General features: G+C 37.3%; 1 protein-coding gene across 1 annotated transcript; it reads left to right on the forward strand.

Moving 5' to 3' along the window:
• The first annotated feature begins 233 nt into the window (after positions 1 to 233).
• On the forward strand, positions 234 to 14,490 carry atp1a1b (ATPase Na+/K+ transporting subunit alpha 1b). Its single transcript, XM_056271227.1, has 22 exons — positions 234 to 386; positions 4,706 to 4,819; positions 4,913 to 4,972; positions 5,070 to 5,273; positions 5,781 to 5,894; positions 6,052 to 6,186; positions 6,301 to 6,418; positions 8,251 to 8,519; positions 8,602 to 8,910; positions 9,246 to 9,380; positions 9,718 to 9,913; positions 10,007 to 10,182; positions 10,264 to 10,400; positions 10,485 to 10,635; positions 11,477 to 11,645; positions 11,717 to 11,871; positions 11,972 to 12,095; positions 12,279 to 12,424; positions 13,679 to 13,809; positions 13,917 to 14,018; positions 14,104 to 14,195; positions 14,309 to 14,490. The coding sequence occupies exons 1-22, from the start codon at positions 375 to 377 to the stop codon at positions 14,335 to 14,337; spliced, it is 3,078 nt and encodes a 1,025-aa protein (XP_056127202.1). The 5' UTR covers positions 234 to 374; the 3' UTR covers positions 14,338 to 14,490.
• Positions 14,491 to 14,760: the final 270 nt, after the last annotated feature.

The following is a 14,760-nucleotide window of genomic DNA, read 5'->3' on the forward strand; positions in this document are numbered from 1 at the left end:
AAAGTTTATTTTATTCTGTTCTGATTTATTATATCTCTGACAAGCTATTGAAGTGACAAGCTTTGTCATAATAATTATTAAAGTAATATAAAAAGTAGTAAAACATAATATAAAAGGTTCTCAGTGGATTCAAAGTCAAACCTTAGATATTTCACTTCTCTCCACTTGTGCACACACACAAACAGACACACGGGGTACACACAGAGTTTGCTCTCTTCCTATTGGTCGTTCAGTTTTTACACAGACGTGTTATCGAGACTCGCATGAGTTGAGCTGCAGCAGAGGCGCTGCTGATCTGATGCTCTGCTCCAGACATTCGAAAAGGACTTTGAAAAGTGAACAGAAAGTAGCACAGTCTCCGTTCACAAGCGAAAATGGGAGTTGGTGTAAGTAAAATATGTTTTAATAATACGCGTTTTATTTTAAGCATATTTGATATTTAGGTCAAGATGCTTTTATGACAGTTATTTTCAGAAAAAAAGTATTATATTAAATATATTAAGTTTGCTGGTGAATATAGGCTACTAGATAATGAAAACTGAATGGAAAAAAAATGTCAGATTCTGTGTAGTCATTATGTTGTTGGGTTGTGGAGTGGTTTATTGTTTCTTTTTCTATGACTGCGTTGTATATTTCAGTTTGAAGTGGGAGTGTAGTAGGCTGCGGTATGACCTGTGGAGTGCATGCAGTATTACTATTCATCGCTTTTTCCGGCCCTATTAGCATACTCAGTGTGGAATCATGATTTAAAACTGTGCTTCCACTGTTTTTGCTAATGTATTGTTCTTGCGCAATGTAATAGTTGCACATGTTCTTACGCACTTCCTAAAACTAGTTCCACAGTCACAGGCTGTTGTTTCGTGGAGTTTTCTCTCCTCCCCTTAAGAACATGGTGTGCCTTATCTAGGTCAGCACACCAGAATTACCACAAAACATTCTAATCCTTTTTAATAAGAATAGAAAAAAGATGTCAACATGTAGCTGCTTGCCTCATGATGTGCTGCACCTATTTTCATAGTGTAGACTCATAGGTTCTTTCACTGTAGGCTACAACCAAACAAATGTGTTTGATTGGGTGTTAAGTGGGATTGTTTGCAACTGATGAAACATGTTTTATTCTCACAAACAGTTGCTCCCGTCACACTCCTGTGTGTCACCTTGAAGGTGGCATTACATGCCTGAAGCAACAATTGCAGTGACCTTTGGTTGACTGGACACAGCTAAATAAAACATGAGTACAAGTCTAGTGTTTATCTGTGAATGTGTGACCCTCACACATATTCTGAGATTAACTAATGATACTCCCACCGTTGCATACTCATGTTCTCTTTTGGAGCGGAAATGTACTGAGGGAAAAGGCTTTGTTGCTTCTGCTAATTTCTTTTCATTGGATAGAGGCCAAGGTGACATAGTTGCTTCAATGTCCCCAGTTGAGACTGGCTCTGTGCCACAGAACATTTTTAGACTTGTTTGTTCCATGCATCAGATCATGTCCTGAGAAAGCTGATCTCTTCGATATACATCAAAGACCCTTGAGAAATCGGGAGGTTGGCAGTAAGTTGAATGTGTTTTAGTAATCAGATAGTTGGGTTTGCCCTCATCTTCACCATATGAGATATGATATAATAAGTAATAGCCTAATGGAAAAACATGCATTTAATATATCGTTTGCATTATATACTGCTTCGTTTTCTTTTTAATAAAGGTATAGTTGACCAAAAAAAAAAAAAAAATCTGTTGTTATTTACATCAACCTTCATGTTGTTCTAAACTTCTGTGACTTCTCCAAAACTCAAGAGGAGAAAATTTGAAGACTGTTTTTTATTCTCTTTTTGACACAGTTACAATGAACGAGACCCTAAATCGCCCAAGCTTCAAAAAGGATGTTAAAGCACTAAAGTGTCTCAAAAGTAGTCCATCCAACCACTTTCTAAGTTTTCTGAAGCCATACAAATTCTTTTGAGCCAGATCTTTCCAGTGAATCGGTTGGTCCAATTACAAGAATCAGTCTAAATGATTCATCCACGAATCAAACTGATTTGGTTCTCAGTTGCTATTAACTGATGCAATGATCTGGTCGCAGGAGTTATATGGAGTGAATTATGTGCCAAAATTAAACGAACAAATCCAGCATTTTGCAAACAAACTCGATCTGCTTTGCAAAGAAAAAATCGGCTCGCAAACAAACTCGATCTGCTTTGCAAAGGAAAACTCGACTCGCAAACAAACAGAAAGCAATTAGCAAAAACAAAGGTCAATTTGAGCGAAAATGTGGAGTAACCAATATTGTGTTCTACAAATATAAATAAATGATCCTTGATAATATTTCACAAATAAATACAAACCATCCTACAAATTGCATGTAACCTTTGAACAAATACCAAATCTAGTGCATACAAATGCATATCTGTCTGTTATGATTGTGAGATCTCTCGGCTCGATTTTCTCACAAATGCGTCCAGGCAGATTTTCTCGACAAATGCAGATGAGCAACTTCCTCTTCTAAAACAGTAGATGGCGCTAAAATAGGGGATTAATTTAGCGCTAGTCTCCCGGGAGAAGCACTGATTTGAAACGCGCTTGCCTTTGCCTACAGCTGAGGAAAAAGTTTCTGTCTTACTTTATCTATAATAAACATCTTGAGGTTTTCCTTTGCTAAATGTTTATTACATATCTAGACAGAAATCCACATTAGCACTTAGTAACACTTGGGTCGGCGCCAAGGGCATTCACAAGTTACTGTGCCCACCCCCACCCCCCCACCCCCTCCAAACCTCCCTTCCTTCCCTCCCCGCTGAACGCGAACGATTTCAAATGCGTGAAAGGCACGTACGGTGGTTGAGCGCGGTAAAGTTAGGTTCGGTATTCACAATCAGCAGACATTTGTTTTCCCATTACACTGTTCTATGATCGGCAGTCTTACAAAGATAGCAGAATTAGTTTTAACAGTATGTAACCATTGTATATCGACATGAATATTAATTCAAAATCACCTACGTGCGCTAGCTGCATATTTATACCTGAGAATCCTTTGACGCGCTTCCACAGCGCATGGCAACGTCTGGCAATTCCACCAACTGCGGTAAACGTAGCCTATAATTTATTATTTAAAAGTACTTTACATTTAAAAAAAGACATTTTCAAATTCCAAAGCTTGTAGAAGGTTACTATTGGCAAGACTGACTTACTATGTGAAATTGTGCCAATACCTCCCTTCATGTATTTACAGTACACAATTATTTTAATATTTTTATTTTTATAAAGGGTTTTTGGTGACTTAGCCTACAGGTGAGATGATGCATTATTCATCAGTGTGTATAATAAAGGTTGTGAAATGATTGCCTAATATAGTATTAACTCGACTTTAGTGCTGCAAGGATATTCCACAGCATCAAGATAATTTGTTAATGGTCATAAAGTGTGAGATAAGATGCAAGTACCATAGCTAAATTATAATTGACAGCTGTTTTAAGACAGAAATGGTAAATGCCCAACAAAAATAATCAGGCAAACTAATAAAATGTTGACTAATTTCACAATTCTTAATTGAAAATAGGCCAATACAATTTATGTAACATTCATGTGTGAAGTTCACTCTATCTGGGAATCTAAGCTGAAAGCTCTGCCATCATACCGTATGTTGCTTTTTACATTTTTTCTTCATTGGATGCATGCGAAATGACTAAATTAGTGATTATGTCTACACTGAACGAGTCTGTCGTTCTCATATCTTGTCTCATATCTGTGTAAAATCACAGATCTAATTACCTTGTGGCATTTTGTCCTCCACAATGTTAAAGGCCCAGTGGCCTTATAAACATTTTGCAAAAGAAAACCTCAAGGTGTTTATTACAAATAAAGTAAGTTAGACAGTAACTTTTTCCTCAGCTGTAGGCAAAGGCAATCGCGTTTAAATCAGTGCTTCTCCCGGGAGACTAGCGCTAAATTAATCCCCTATTTTAGCGCCATCTACTGTTTTAGAAGAGGAAGTTACTCATCTGCATTTGTGAGAAAATCGAGCCGAGAGATCTCACAATCATAACAGACAGATATGCATTTGTATGCACTAGATTTGGTATTTGTTCAAAGGTTACATGCAATTTGTAGGATGGTTTGTATTTATTTGTGAAATATTATCAAGGATCGTTTATTTATATTTGTAAAACACAATATTGGTTACTCCACTGCATTTTTGCTCAAATTGACCTTTGTTTTTGCAAATTGCTTTCTGTTTGTTTGCGAGTCGATTTTTCCTTTACAAAGCAGATCGAGTTTGTTTGCAAAATGCTGGATTTGTTTGTTTAATTTTGGCACATATTCACTCCATAGAGTTAACAGCCTACTGGAGGAGAATATTATCCGTGAAAAACTGTAAATGTCAGTCTGTTTTTGGAACTTGGAATATAGAACACAAGCGTACAAACCACTTTTATGTTGTTTTTGAATCCTTTTTAGAAGCTTCAGAAAGCTTTGTAATTGCATTAAAAAGAGCAACCAGCACAGTCTTCACAATATCTCCTTTTGTGCTCCACTGAAGAAAGATAGTCATACGGGTCTGAAACAATGTAAGAGTATAAATAATGACAGAATTTTCGTTTCATTTCATTTATTCCATGGGTGAATTATAACCTAACTCGGTAAACAATTGTCACAGCCAAGAACTCCTAAAGTTATTATTATTTAATGTTTCAAACATCTATTTCAGGATGGACGGGACCAATATGAACTGGCGGCAACGTCAGAGAAAGGAGGGAAGAAAAAGAACAAAATCAAGAAGAAGGAGAGTGATATGGATGAGCTGAAAAAGGAAGTGAATTTGGTAAGTCTTTACTTACAGTTTTGTTTCAGTATAATACACTCTGATAATTTTTCTGAAAAAGACTGAAAAATCTTGGAATTATATTTATTTCAGGATGATCACAAACTGACTTTGGAAGAGCTCCACCGTAAATATGGTACAGACTTGAGCAGAGTAAGTCCTCCAAGTTTTATTCTCTCTTTTACAAAATCACTTTTAATAAATCACTAGTGAACAATAACTAACATTGTCTTCTCTGTGACTTCATCAGGGTCTTACAACCGCCCGTGCGGCAGAGATTCTGATCCGTGATGGACCTAATGCCCTCACTCCACCTCCAACTACCCCAGAATGGGTGAAGTTCTGTAAGCAGATGTTTGGCGGTTTCTCCATGCTATTGTGGACCGGTGCCGTTCTCTGCTTTCTTGCATATGGCATTCAGGCAGCAATGGAGGATGAGCCTGCCAATGACAATGTGAGAGGCAATGCTGAAAAATATGTGTGTTCCTTTATAGGGATGCACGATATATCGGCCAACATATCGGTATCGGCCAATATATGTTCATTTTTAATGTTATTGTTATTGGCCCGATAAGAAAATGTTGCCTATATATTAAAGCCGATAAATAGATTTATTTCCTACTGCTGAGACACTTCAGATGAGTTCTGTTCGCCATGATGCTTTTAAATTGCTTGAAATATGATTGGAATCACTTCAAAAAAGGAAAATACTGTCAAGTGCAACATGTGCAGCTCAAGTCTGTCATATAAGCTACATAAAATCTTTTAATGGTGAGACTTTTGTTTTTGTAATCAGGCACTCAAAAACTATATAAAAATTTGGATTTATATTTATCGGCCAATATATCAGTTTTCAAATATAAAGAGTTATCGGTATCAGACAAATGTTCATATTGGTGCAACCCTATTCCTTTCTTGGATGTATTATATCTAATCGTGTCTATCTCTTTGTGCAATGCAGCTTTATTTGGGAGTTGTGTTATCAGCTGTGGTGATCATCACTGGATGTTTCTCGTACTATCAAGATGCTAAGAGCTCAAAAATTATGGACTCTTTCAAGAATTTGGTTCCCCAGGTACATATTTCTTCCTAATTTTAGTCCTAATTTTTTGCCATTCAATTGACCATTTTTGTCTTCAAACCTAATAAACTAATCTACAAGCCTAAATGCATTGTAGTTTTGTCGTCTTATGTGTTTTTTGTTCAGATTATAAACTTTTTTTCGTTTCTAGCAAGCGTTGGTTGTCCGTGATGGTGAGAAGAAGCAAATTAACGCTGAAGAAGTGGTGGTTGGTGATCTGGTGGAAGTAAAAGGTGGTGACAGGATCCCTGCTGACCTGAGAATCGTGGGCTCACATGGCTGCAAGGTTATTATGAGCCTGTATTTCTTACTTTACCTGATCAGTGTAGTGTGAACTTCATATTTCCTTTCTGTGGCAGTGGCTTTATGTAAGCATATCTTTTAAATTGGATGTTTTAAGGTGGATAACTCCTCTCTGACTGGAGAATCAGAGCCTCAGACACGGTCCCCGGATTTCTCAAATGATAATCCTCTAGAGACCAGGAATATTGCTTTCTTTTCCACCAATTGTGTAGAAGGTATTTTATATTCTCATTCACTACAGATGTTCAGTAAATTGTTTCACTTCTATTCTCATAATTGTTAAGATTTCATTGTAAATAAATTCATACACTTTTTTTATTTTTATATTGACACTTTTACTTTTATTATTACTCATTATATCATTAGGTGGCGAAAAAGTGACTGTCTTTATGATGAGTCATTGAAACATTTTCTTTCCTGATTCGATTAAAGGTGCTCTATGTAACTTTTCTACTAAAATGAATCCTTTTTTTATTGCCTGTGTGTGAAGGGGTTGTAATCACACATTAAAATGATCCACTTGTCGAGTTTTGCTATTACCTCTGAAGGCCAGTATTCCTATTTCTATGTGAAGTCTACGGGTCGGATTTACCGCGAAATCCAACGGATGTGACGTGCATGCGCGCTCCCGAGCCTCTCTCCTTATATACAGTCTATTGTAGACGGTCAGGGAGTTACGTCCGGTTAAAGGCGCACGTTTTTCGGCTTATATCTCAGTCAATCTTTGATCAATATTCCCAAGACTCTAATTGTTCGTAGTGCTGGACGGGGCCTTTCGAACGAGCCCACCCCCGAGGTCCAACTCGCCCGGCTCCCCGAGTTATAGCCGTTCGAAATCGGGGGTCCCAGCGAACGGCGATCCGGTAGGGGGCATCCCCGAGGCCCGCCACTCTAGCGTTCGGGCAAGGGTTCCCCTGGGACCTCCTCCCCCGAATTTGAGCTCTCTGGGTCTTTGCGTTCCAGAGATACGAGCGATTTTCTTCTGAGATCGTGACGTCACCGGCGTACGCAATTTTGCAGCGCGCCCGATGGTTTTCTGCTAATATCTCCGTGAAAACACCACCAAAAACTATGGAACTTATATGGTTCTTTTCAGCTCGACTAGATGGTCCCAACGAGCTCGGTGCTCGCCGAATCCGTCAAGTATTCGCCGAGATTTTTGCGTAATAGACGGTATTGTCTATGAGTTCGAGCGCTCTTGTAAAATTTGGTTGCAATCTGAAACATCACCACTAGAGGCCGCTAAAAGTTACGTAGAGCACCTTTAACTGAACAACTGTGATTCAGGAACACCAGTGGTTAATTCTCCTGTGGTTTTATTTGGAACTACTTTTTTTGTCAAAGCAAAAATAGACAAAGTAGCTGGCGATATTGTGTCTAAAATGTAATTCACATGATATTAACTTCTTGTTTATTGAACTGTTGTATAATAGCAGTATCACATATTTAAATTGTATCATATGAGAATATGATTTATTTTACATAGACTACTGTTAAAAAGTTTGGGGTTGTAAGATTTTTTGAAAAAGAAGCCTTATGCTCACCAAGGCTGCATTTATTTGATCAAATATACAGTAAAAACAGAAATATTGTGAAATATTATTACAGTTATATATCATTTATATATACAGTTATATATAATACATTATTATAGTTTAAAAAAATTGTTTTCTATTTGAATATATTTTAAAATGTAACTTTCAGCAGCCATTACTCCAGTCTTCAGTGTCATATGATCCTTCAGAAAACATTCTAATATGCTGATTTGGCACTCAATATAATTTTTTTTTCATTATCATAAATGTTTAAAATAGTTGTGCTGCTTAATATTTTTGAAACTTTTTTTCAGGATCCTTTGATGAATGGAAAGCTCAAAAGAACAGCATTTATTTGAAATAAACATTTTTGTAACATTGTAAATGTCTTTACTGTCACTTTCGAACAATTTACTGTAATGTGTTTTTGCTTAATAGAGTTTTAATTTATTCATTATTTTTTAAAACACAAGCCTGATACTTTGGTGTCCTCTGCTTCTCATTTGTTTTAGGTACTGCACGTGGCGTCGTCATCAGCACCGGAGACCGTACTGTAATGGGTCGAATTGCAACGCTTGCGTCTGGCCTAGAGGTTGGGCGCACCCCCATCTCCATTGAGATCGAACACTTCATCCACATCATCACAGGCGTGGCTGTCTTCCTGGGTGTCTCTTTCTTTGTTCTGTCTCTTGTTCTTGGCTACTCCTGGTTGGAGGCTGTTATCTTTCTTATTGGCATCATTGTGGCCAATGTGCCTGAAGGTCTTCTTGCTACAGTCACGGTAAGTTAATTCAAACTTACTTTGTTTGAAGGTTAGGCCCTTATATTTGCATGACACGTACTCTCTGTTTCTCGTTCTTTAGGTTTGTCTCACCCTCACAGCTAAACGTATGGCTAAGAAAAACTGTTTGGTTAAGAACCTTGAGGCCGTTGAAACCCTGGGCTCAACCTCAACCATCTGTTCCGATAAAACTGGCACATTAACGCAGAATCGCATGACTGTAGCTCACATGTGGTTTGATAACCAGATCCATGAGGCTGACACCACAGAGAATCAGAGCGGGACCTCTTTTGACCGCAGCTCGGCCACCTGGGCCTCATTGGCACGTGTTGCTGGGCTCTGCAACAGGGCTGTGTTCCTGGCCGAACAGACCAATGTGCCAATTCTGAAGGTTTGTTTTTGATGTGATGCACAGCAGTTATACTATACATTATATATATATATATATATATACTGTATATTGCTTCAAAGAATTATAAAAGAAATTTACCAGAGTTTCCACAAAGATAGATAGATAGATAGATAGATAGATAGATAGATAGATAGATAGATAGATAGATAGATAGATAGATAGATAGATAGATAGATAGATAGATAGATAATTTTTCAGTGTACCATCCAATAATGATGATCCTAATGAAAATTTAAAACATGTATGTTACCTCTTCATTGTGTAAACTGTAAGATTTTAAATGAAATATCTCACTTGTGTGTTTAAATGTTTAGAGAGATGTTGCTGGGGATGCGTCTGAATCTGCTCTGCTGAAATGCATTGAGCTTTGCTGTGGATCAGTGAAAGAAATGAGAGAAAAGTACAACAAAGCGGCGGAAATCCCTTTCAACTCTACAAACAAATATCAGGTACTGGATTTAGGATCTTACATCTTTCTACATATTGTACAAACAATACGGATTCTTATTTGGAATGCAAATAAATAAAGAATTTACATTAAAAAAAAATTATAAATAAAATAAGCCATTTAATTAGTCAAATTAATTGGGTCTGTGTTGAATTGTGAATTTACTAAAACATGAAGCTGTTACTTCAAGCTTGGTAGGAACATTCTTTTGTGTGTTTTTTCTTCTTCTAAGTAATCACACTAAATAAAAATGTTCAAATGACAGCCCAAATTTTCACATACTATTAATAAAATACATCTAACCATTATTTGAAATGATCTGATGCTTGCTTTGGTAGCTGTCGGTGCACAAGAACCCAACTGGTGGCGCAGAGTCTAAACACTTGCTGGTCATGAAAGGAGCCCCGGAGAGAATCCTGGAACGCTGTGCTACTATATTGATCCAAGGGAAGGAACAGCTTTTGGATGATGAAATGAAAGAATCCTTTCAGAATGCTTATCTGGAGCTTGGGGGCCTTGGAGAAAGAGTTTTGGGTAAAAGAGAAGAAAAAAACTGCTTCTTCAAATTTAGGTTGAGAGTTCGCCTGAGCAAATTGTGGACTGATCATTCACGTTCTTCTCCAACAGGCTTCTGTCATTTCTTCCTCCCTGATGATCAGTTTCCAGAAGGTTTCAAGTTTGATGCTGAGGATGTGAATTTCCCTACTGATAATCTGTGCTTTGTGGGTCTTATGTCAATGATCGACCCTCCACGTGCTGCTGTACCTGATGCTGTAGGCAAATGCAGAAGTGCAGGAATCAAGGTAAAGCAGAGATGCGAGTCCAGCATATGTGCTGAATTTATTACATAATTATAGTTTACACATATATTTCTGAATTTTTAGGTTATCATGGTAACCGGTGACCATCCAATCACTGCAAAAGCCATAGCAAAGGGTGTTGGGATTATTTCTGAGGGAAATGAGACTGTGGAAGACATTGCAGCTCGCTTGAATATACCTGTCAATGAGGTCAACCCCAGGTATCACCGTGTGTTAGTTTTACTAAAAATGTTGCTGTAACTTGCCTTGACATAAATCATAACTCAGTGAATGTCTTTTTTCAGAGATGCAAAGGCCTGTGTGGTTCATGGCGGAGACCTGAAGGACCTCACGGCTGAACAGCTAGATGATATTCTGAAGTACCACACAGAAATTGTGTTTGCCAGAACGTCACCACAGCAGAAACTGATTATTGTTGAGGGGTGTCAGCGACAGGTAATGACTGAACTTCTGAATATACTTAAACAATGGGTTTTGGACCGTTATACTTCAATTAGACAGATTGTTTAGAACAGTTGATTCCAAGGACCCCAAAATTTGATTCGCCAGTTTTATGTGCATTAAAAAAACCTTTTTTTAAAGAAATTAATATTTTTATTTAATCCTGAAAAAAAAGTTTCCACAAAAATATTAGGCATCACTCAATATTTCAACATTGCTAATAGTAATAAATGTTTCTTGTACACCAAATCAGCATATTAATTAGTTGCATTATTTAGTAATGAAAATAAATAATGCAAATACATAAGTTGTTTGCAAAATTAAATGGTTGGGTTTTATATTGTTACTTTAATAATGCCAAAGCATTTTTTTTAATTAAAATGTACTTTGGCAAATAATTATAATTTAATTGTTTTATTTGAATACTAATATTAATATTTGATATACAAATCTGAAGATAATTCAACAATTTATTTGTAAAATCTTTTTTTTATACATAAAGATTAAAAGCTAAACATTGTTAAGCATCTTTACAAAGAATATTGCCTAAAAAGATAAAAGTTGTTGGAAGGATCGAGGAGAAACTTTGTAAATCACAATTAATCACAATTCATTTTAATATTTCTGACCAGTCTTTAGAAGCAGAATTAAAAATAAATAAAACAGTATTAATATCAACTTTGGGGTTAAGCATACCTGATATCTTAACTGATATCTTAATATTTTTCTAATTTATCCTAATATACAAATACAAGTTTTCCATTTACCCCTTAGAAAATAGTAAGCAAATTGCAACTTTGAGTTAATGTTAAAAAATATCATTTCTGTTCCAAAGGGAGCCATTGTGGCTGTAACAGGGGATGGTGTGAATGATTCTCCTGCACTGAAGAAGGCTGATATTGGTGTTGCTATGGGCATTGCTGGCTCAGATGTGTCCAAACAGGCTGCTGATATGATCCTGCTAGATGACAACTTTGCCTCAATTGTCACAGGCGTAGAAGAAGGTACGGGAAACCTTTATTCATATCTTGTCAATGTTGTGGGCTCTTTTGTTAATGTTTTCTCTCCACACTAGGGCGTCTGATCTTTGACAACTTGAAGAAGTCCATTGCTTACACCCTGACCAGTAACATCCCTGAGATCACACCCTTCCTGTTCTTCATTATCGCAAACATTCCATTACCTCTAGGAACTGTTACCATTCTGTGTATTGACCTGGGAACAGACATGGTCAGTGCAGAACACACTGGATTATTTTCTTTTTCACACTTGCATTTGGTCTTTCTACCAAAAGATGACAGTTAATTATTTTTTTGTTTTTGTTTTCAAGGTCCCTGCTATTTCTCTGGCATATGAGGCTGCCGAGAGTGATATCATGAAGAGACAACCCAGAAACCCTAAAACAGACAAGTTGGTGAATGAAAGACTTATTAGCATTGCATATGGACAGATAGGTAGGTGGCCATGTTGTGGCTTTGTTCTAGTCGCCCAAATGGTTAGCATGTTGAGATTCCCATTCCAAGTTTTTGCTGACTAACATGTTACCATATAAAAGGTTCTCACAGTCCTTAGAACATGTCATTATTGCTTCACAATTAAAATAAGATTTTAATGCAAGATCTTGTCTGGTTCTGCAGGTATGATTCAGGCTCTGGCTGGATTTTTTGCATACTTTGTCATTCTTGCCGAAAATGGCTTTCTACCATCAAGACTATTAGGAATTCGTGTAGGATGGGATGACAAATATCTTAATGACCTGGAGGACAGCTACGGGCAACAGTGGGTAGGTATTATGAATTATGTTAAAGTTGTGAACCATGATTTGCTACATGCTAGTAAGGGGGAGGAGCATTCTCATTCTAGAGAGCATTTGATTGGATACATTTTTGTGTATTGTGTGAACAGTATTGCTCTATTTTCCCATAAGAGAAAGACATTTTTAAAATGTAAATACTACTGTTCAAAATTTGGGATTTTTAAAAATGTTTTTGAAAGAAAGTCTTTTCTGCTTACCAAGACTGCATTTATTTAATCAAAAATACAGTAAAAGGAGTCAAAAGTTCAGCAGCTATTAGTCCAGTCTTTTTTAGCTGAAGTGTACATAAAATGAATGTAGTCAACATTTAGGAGTACAGTAGGATATTACTTAAAGGAACACTCCGACTTTTTGGGACTTTAGCCTATTCACCTTATCCCCCAGAGTTAGATAAGTTCATACATACCTTTTTCATCTCCGTGCGTGCTATAAGTCTGTTTGACGCACCCACCGCTAGCCTAGCTTAGCACAAAGACTGGATGTAAATGGTTGCAGCTAGCATACTAATCCAAATAAGTGACAAAATAACGCAAACATTTTCCTATTTACATGTTGTGATTTGTATAGTCACAGAGTGTACAAAAAACTACGTCACATGAGACACAGACATATTTTAACAGTATAAATACGGGGAACTATATTCTCTGAAGGCGAAGCACTGCTACTTGGGCGGAGTGATAACCGCAGCACCTGAGACGTACCGTACCCAAACTCTGAACGAACTCTCTGCTCCTCACCACGGCGCGTCTCAGGTGCTGCGGTTATTACTCCGCCCAAGTAGCAGTGCTTCGCCATCAGAGAATAAAGTTCCCAGTATTTATACTGTTAAAATATGTCTGTGTCTCATGTGACGTAGTTTTTTGTACACTCTGTGACTATACAAATCCCAACATGTAAATAGGAAAATGTTTGCGCTATTTTGTCACTTATTTGGATTAGTATGCTAGCTGCAACCATTTACATCCAGTCTTTGTGCTAAGCTAGGCTAGCGGTGGGTGCGTCAAACAGACTTATAGCACGCACGGAGATGAAAAAGGTATGTATGGACTTATCTAACTCTGGGGGATAAGGTGAATAGGCTAAAGTCCCAAAAAGTCGGAGTGTTCCTTTAAGTTCTACTTTGGGGCTATACTCCCAAAACCCAAATTTTAATTTCATGAAGTCTTCTTAAGCAATACTTTTAGATTAGTATTTTACCGACACAATGTTATGTTTTCTCAGACATATGAACAGAGAAAGATTGTGGAGTTCACTTGCCACACAGCATTCTTCGCCAGTATTGTGATTGTGCAGTGGGCCGATCTGATTATCTGCAAGACCAGGCGTAATTCTGTCTTCCAGCAGGGAATGAAGTGAGTCTGGGTGAACAAATGAGCTCTGAATGAGCATAAGCCACGTTCTTGAGGAGATTTTCATTCATTTATTGTCTATTTACCACATTTTTGGCCTACTACTACAGGAACAAAATCCTGATCTTTGGATTGTTTGAGGAAACAGCACTAGCGGCTTTCTTGTCTTACTGCCCTGGCATGGATGTGGCTCTCAGGATGTACCCACTCAAGTAGGCTAAAATGTATTTGTTTAAAACAAATATACAGTTATTTCTTGCCTGCTTCTTTGGTTTATGTTTTGCGCTCTATATACAGGCTCAGTTGGTGGTTCTGTGCCTTCCCGTACTCTCTTCTCATCTTTATTTATGATGAAATCAGAAAGCTTGTCCTTAGAAGGAACCCTGGAGGTAATCTGCACCCTTGTTCTAACCAATTGTTCTAACCACAATGTATTGTAGATTGTCAATTGTATCATTTTCTATTTTCCAACTGTAAAAATATAAACTTTCTTTCTTTGCAGGTTGGATGGAAAGAGAGACATACTACTAGACCATCATGTTAGCACAACTTTAGTGAGTTATCTTTGTGGCGTAAGAGTAGTTTTTCTGCTCTGAAAATAACCTGTACATTTTAAAATATTTTTATATAGAACAACTGTAGTACTGAGATTATGCTGACACTACATGCCCTGCTTAAGATAGACTTGAAAAAGTTTTTAATTGTGTAATTTGAATAAACTGTGTCGACTTCACTAAAGATGTGGTCTCGTTCAATAACTTCCTGTCTTGTATAGGTGACAGTAAGATTTTTGTATTTAATTTTGTAATTATCTTGTTGGCATAGAAGGACTTATGGTCAATATAGATTTATGAGCCGTGTTCGAAGTCGTTTTAAAATTCCCGAAAACATACAGTATCGCTGCGCCACTGAGTGTGTATGTTGCTGCGTCTGTGTTGCTTGGCAACCATTCCG

This window comes from Rhinichthys klamathensis, unplaced genomic scaffold (assembly GCF_029890125.1).
Source record: "Rhinichthys klamathensis goyatoka isolate OS25496 unplaced genomic scaffold, OSU_Roscu_1.1 h1tg000312l_1, whole genome shotgun sequence".
Classification (NCBI taxonomy): Eukaryota; Metazoa; Chordata; class Actinopteri; order Cypriniformes; family Leuciscidae; genus Rhinichthys; species Rhinichthys klamathensis.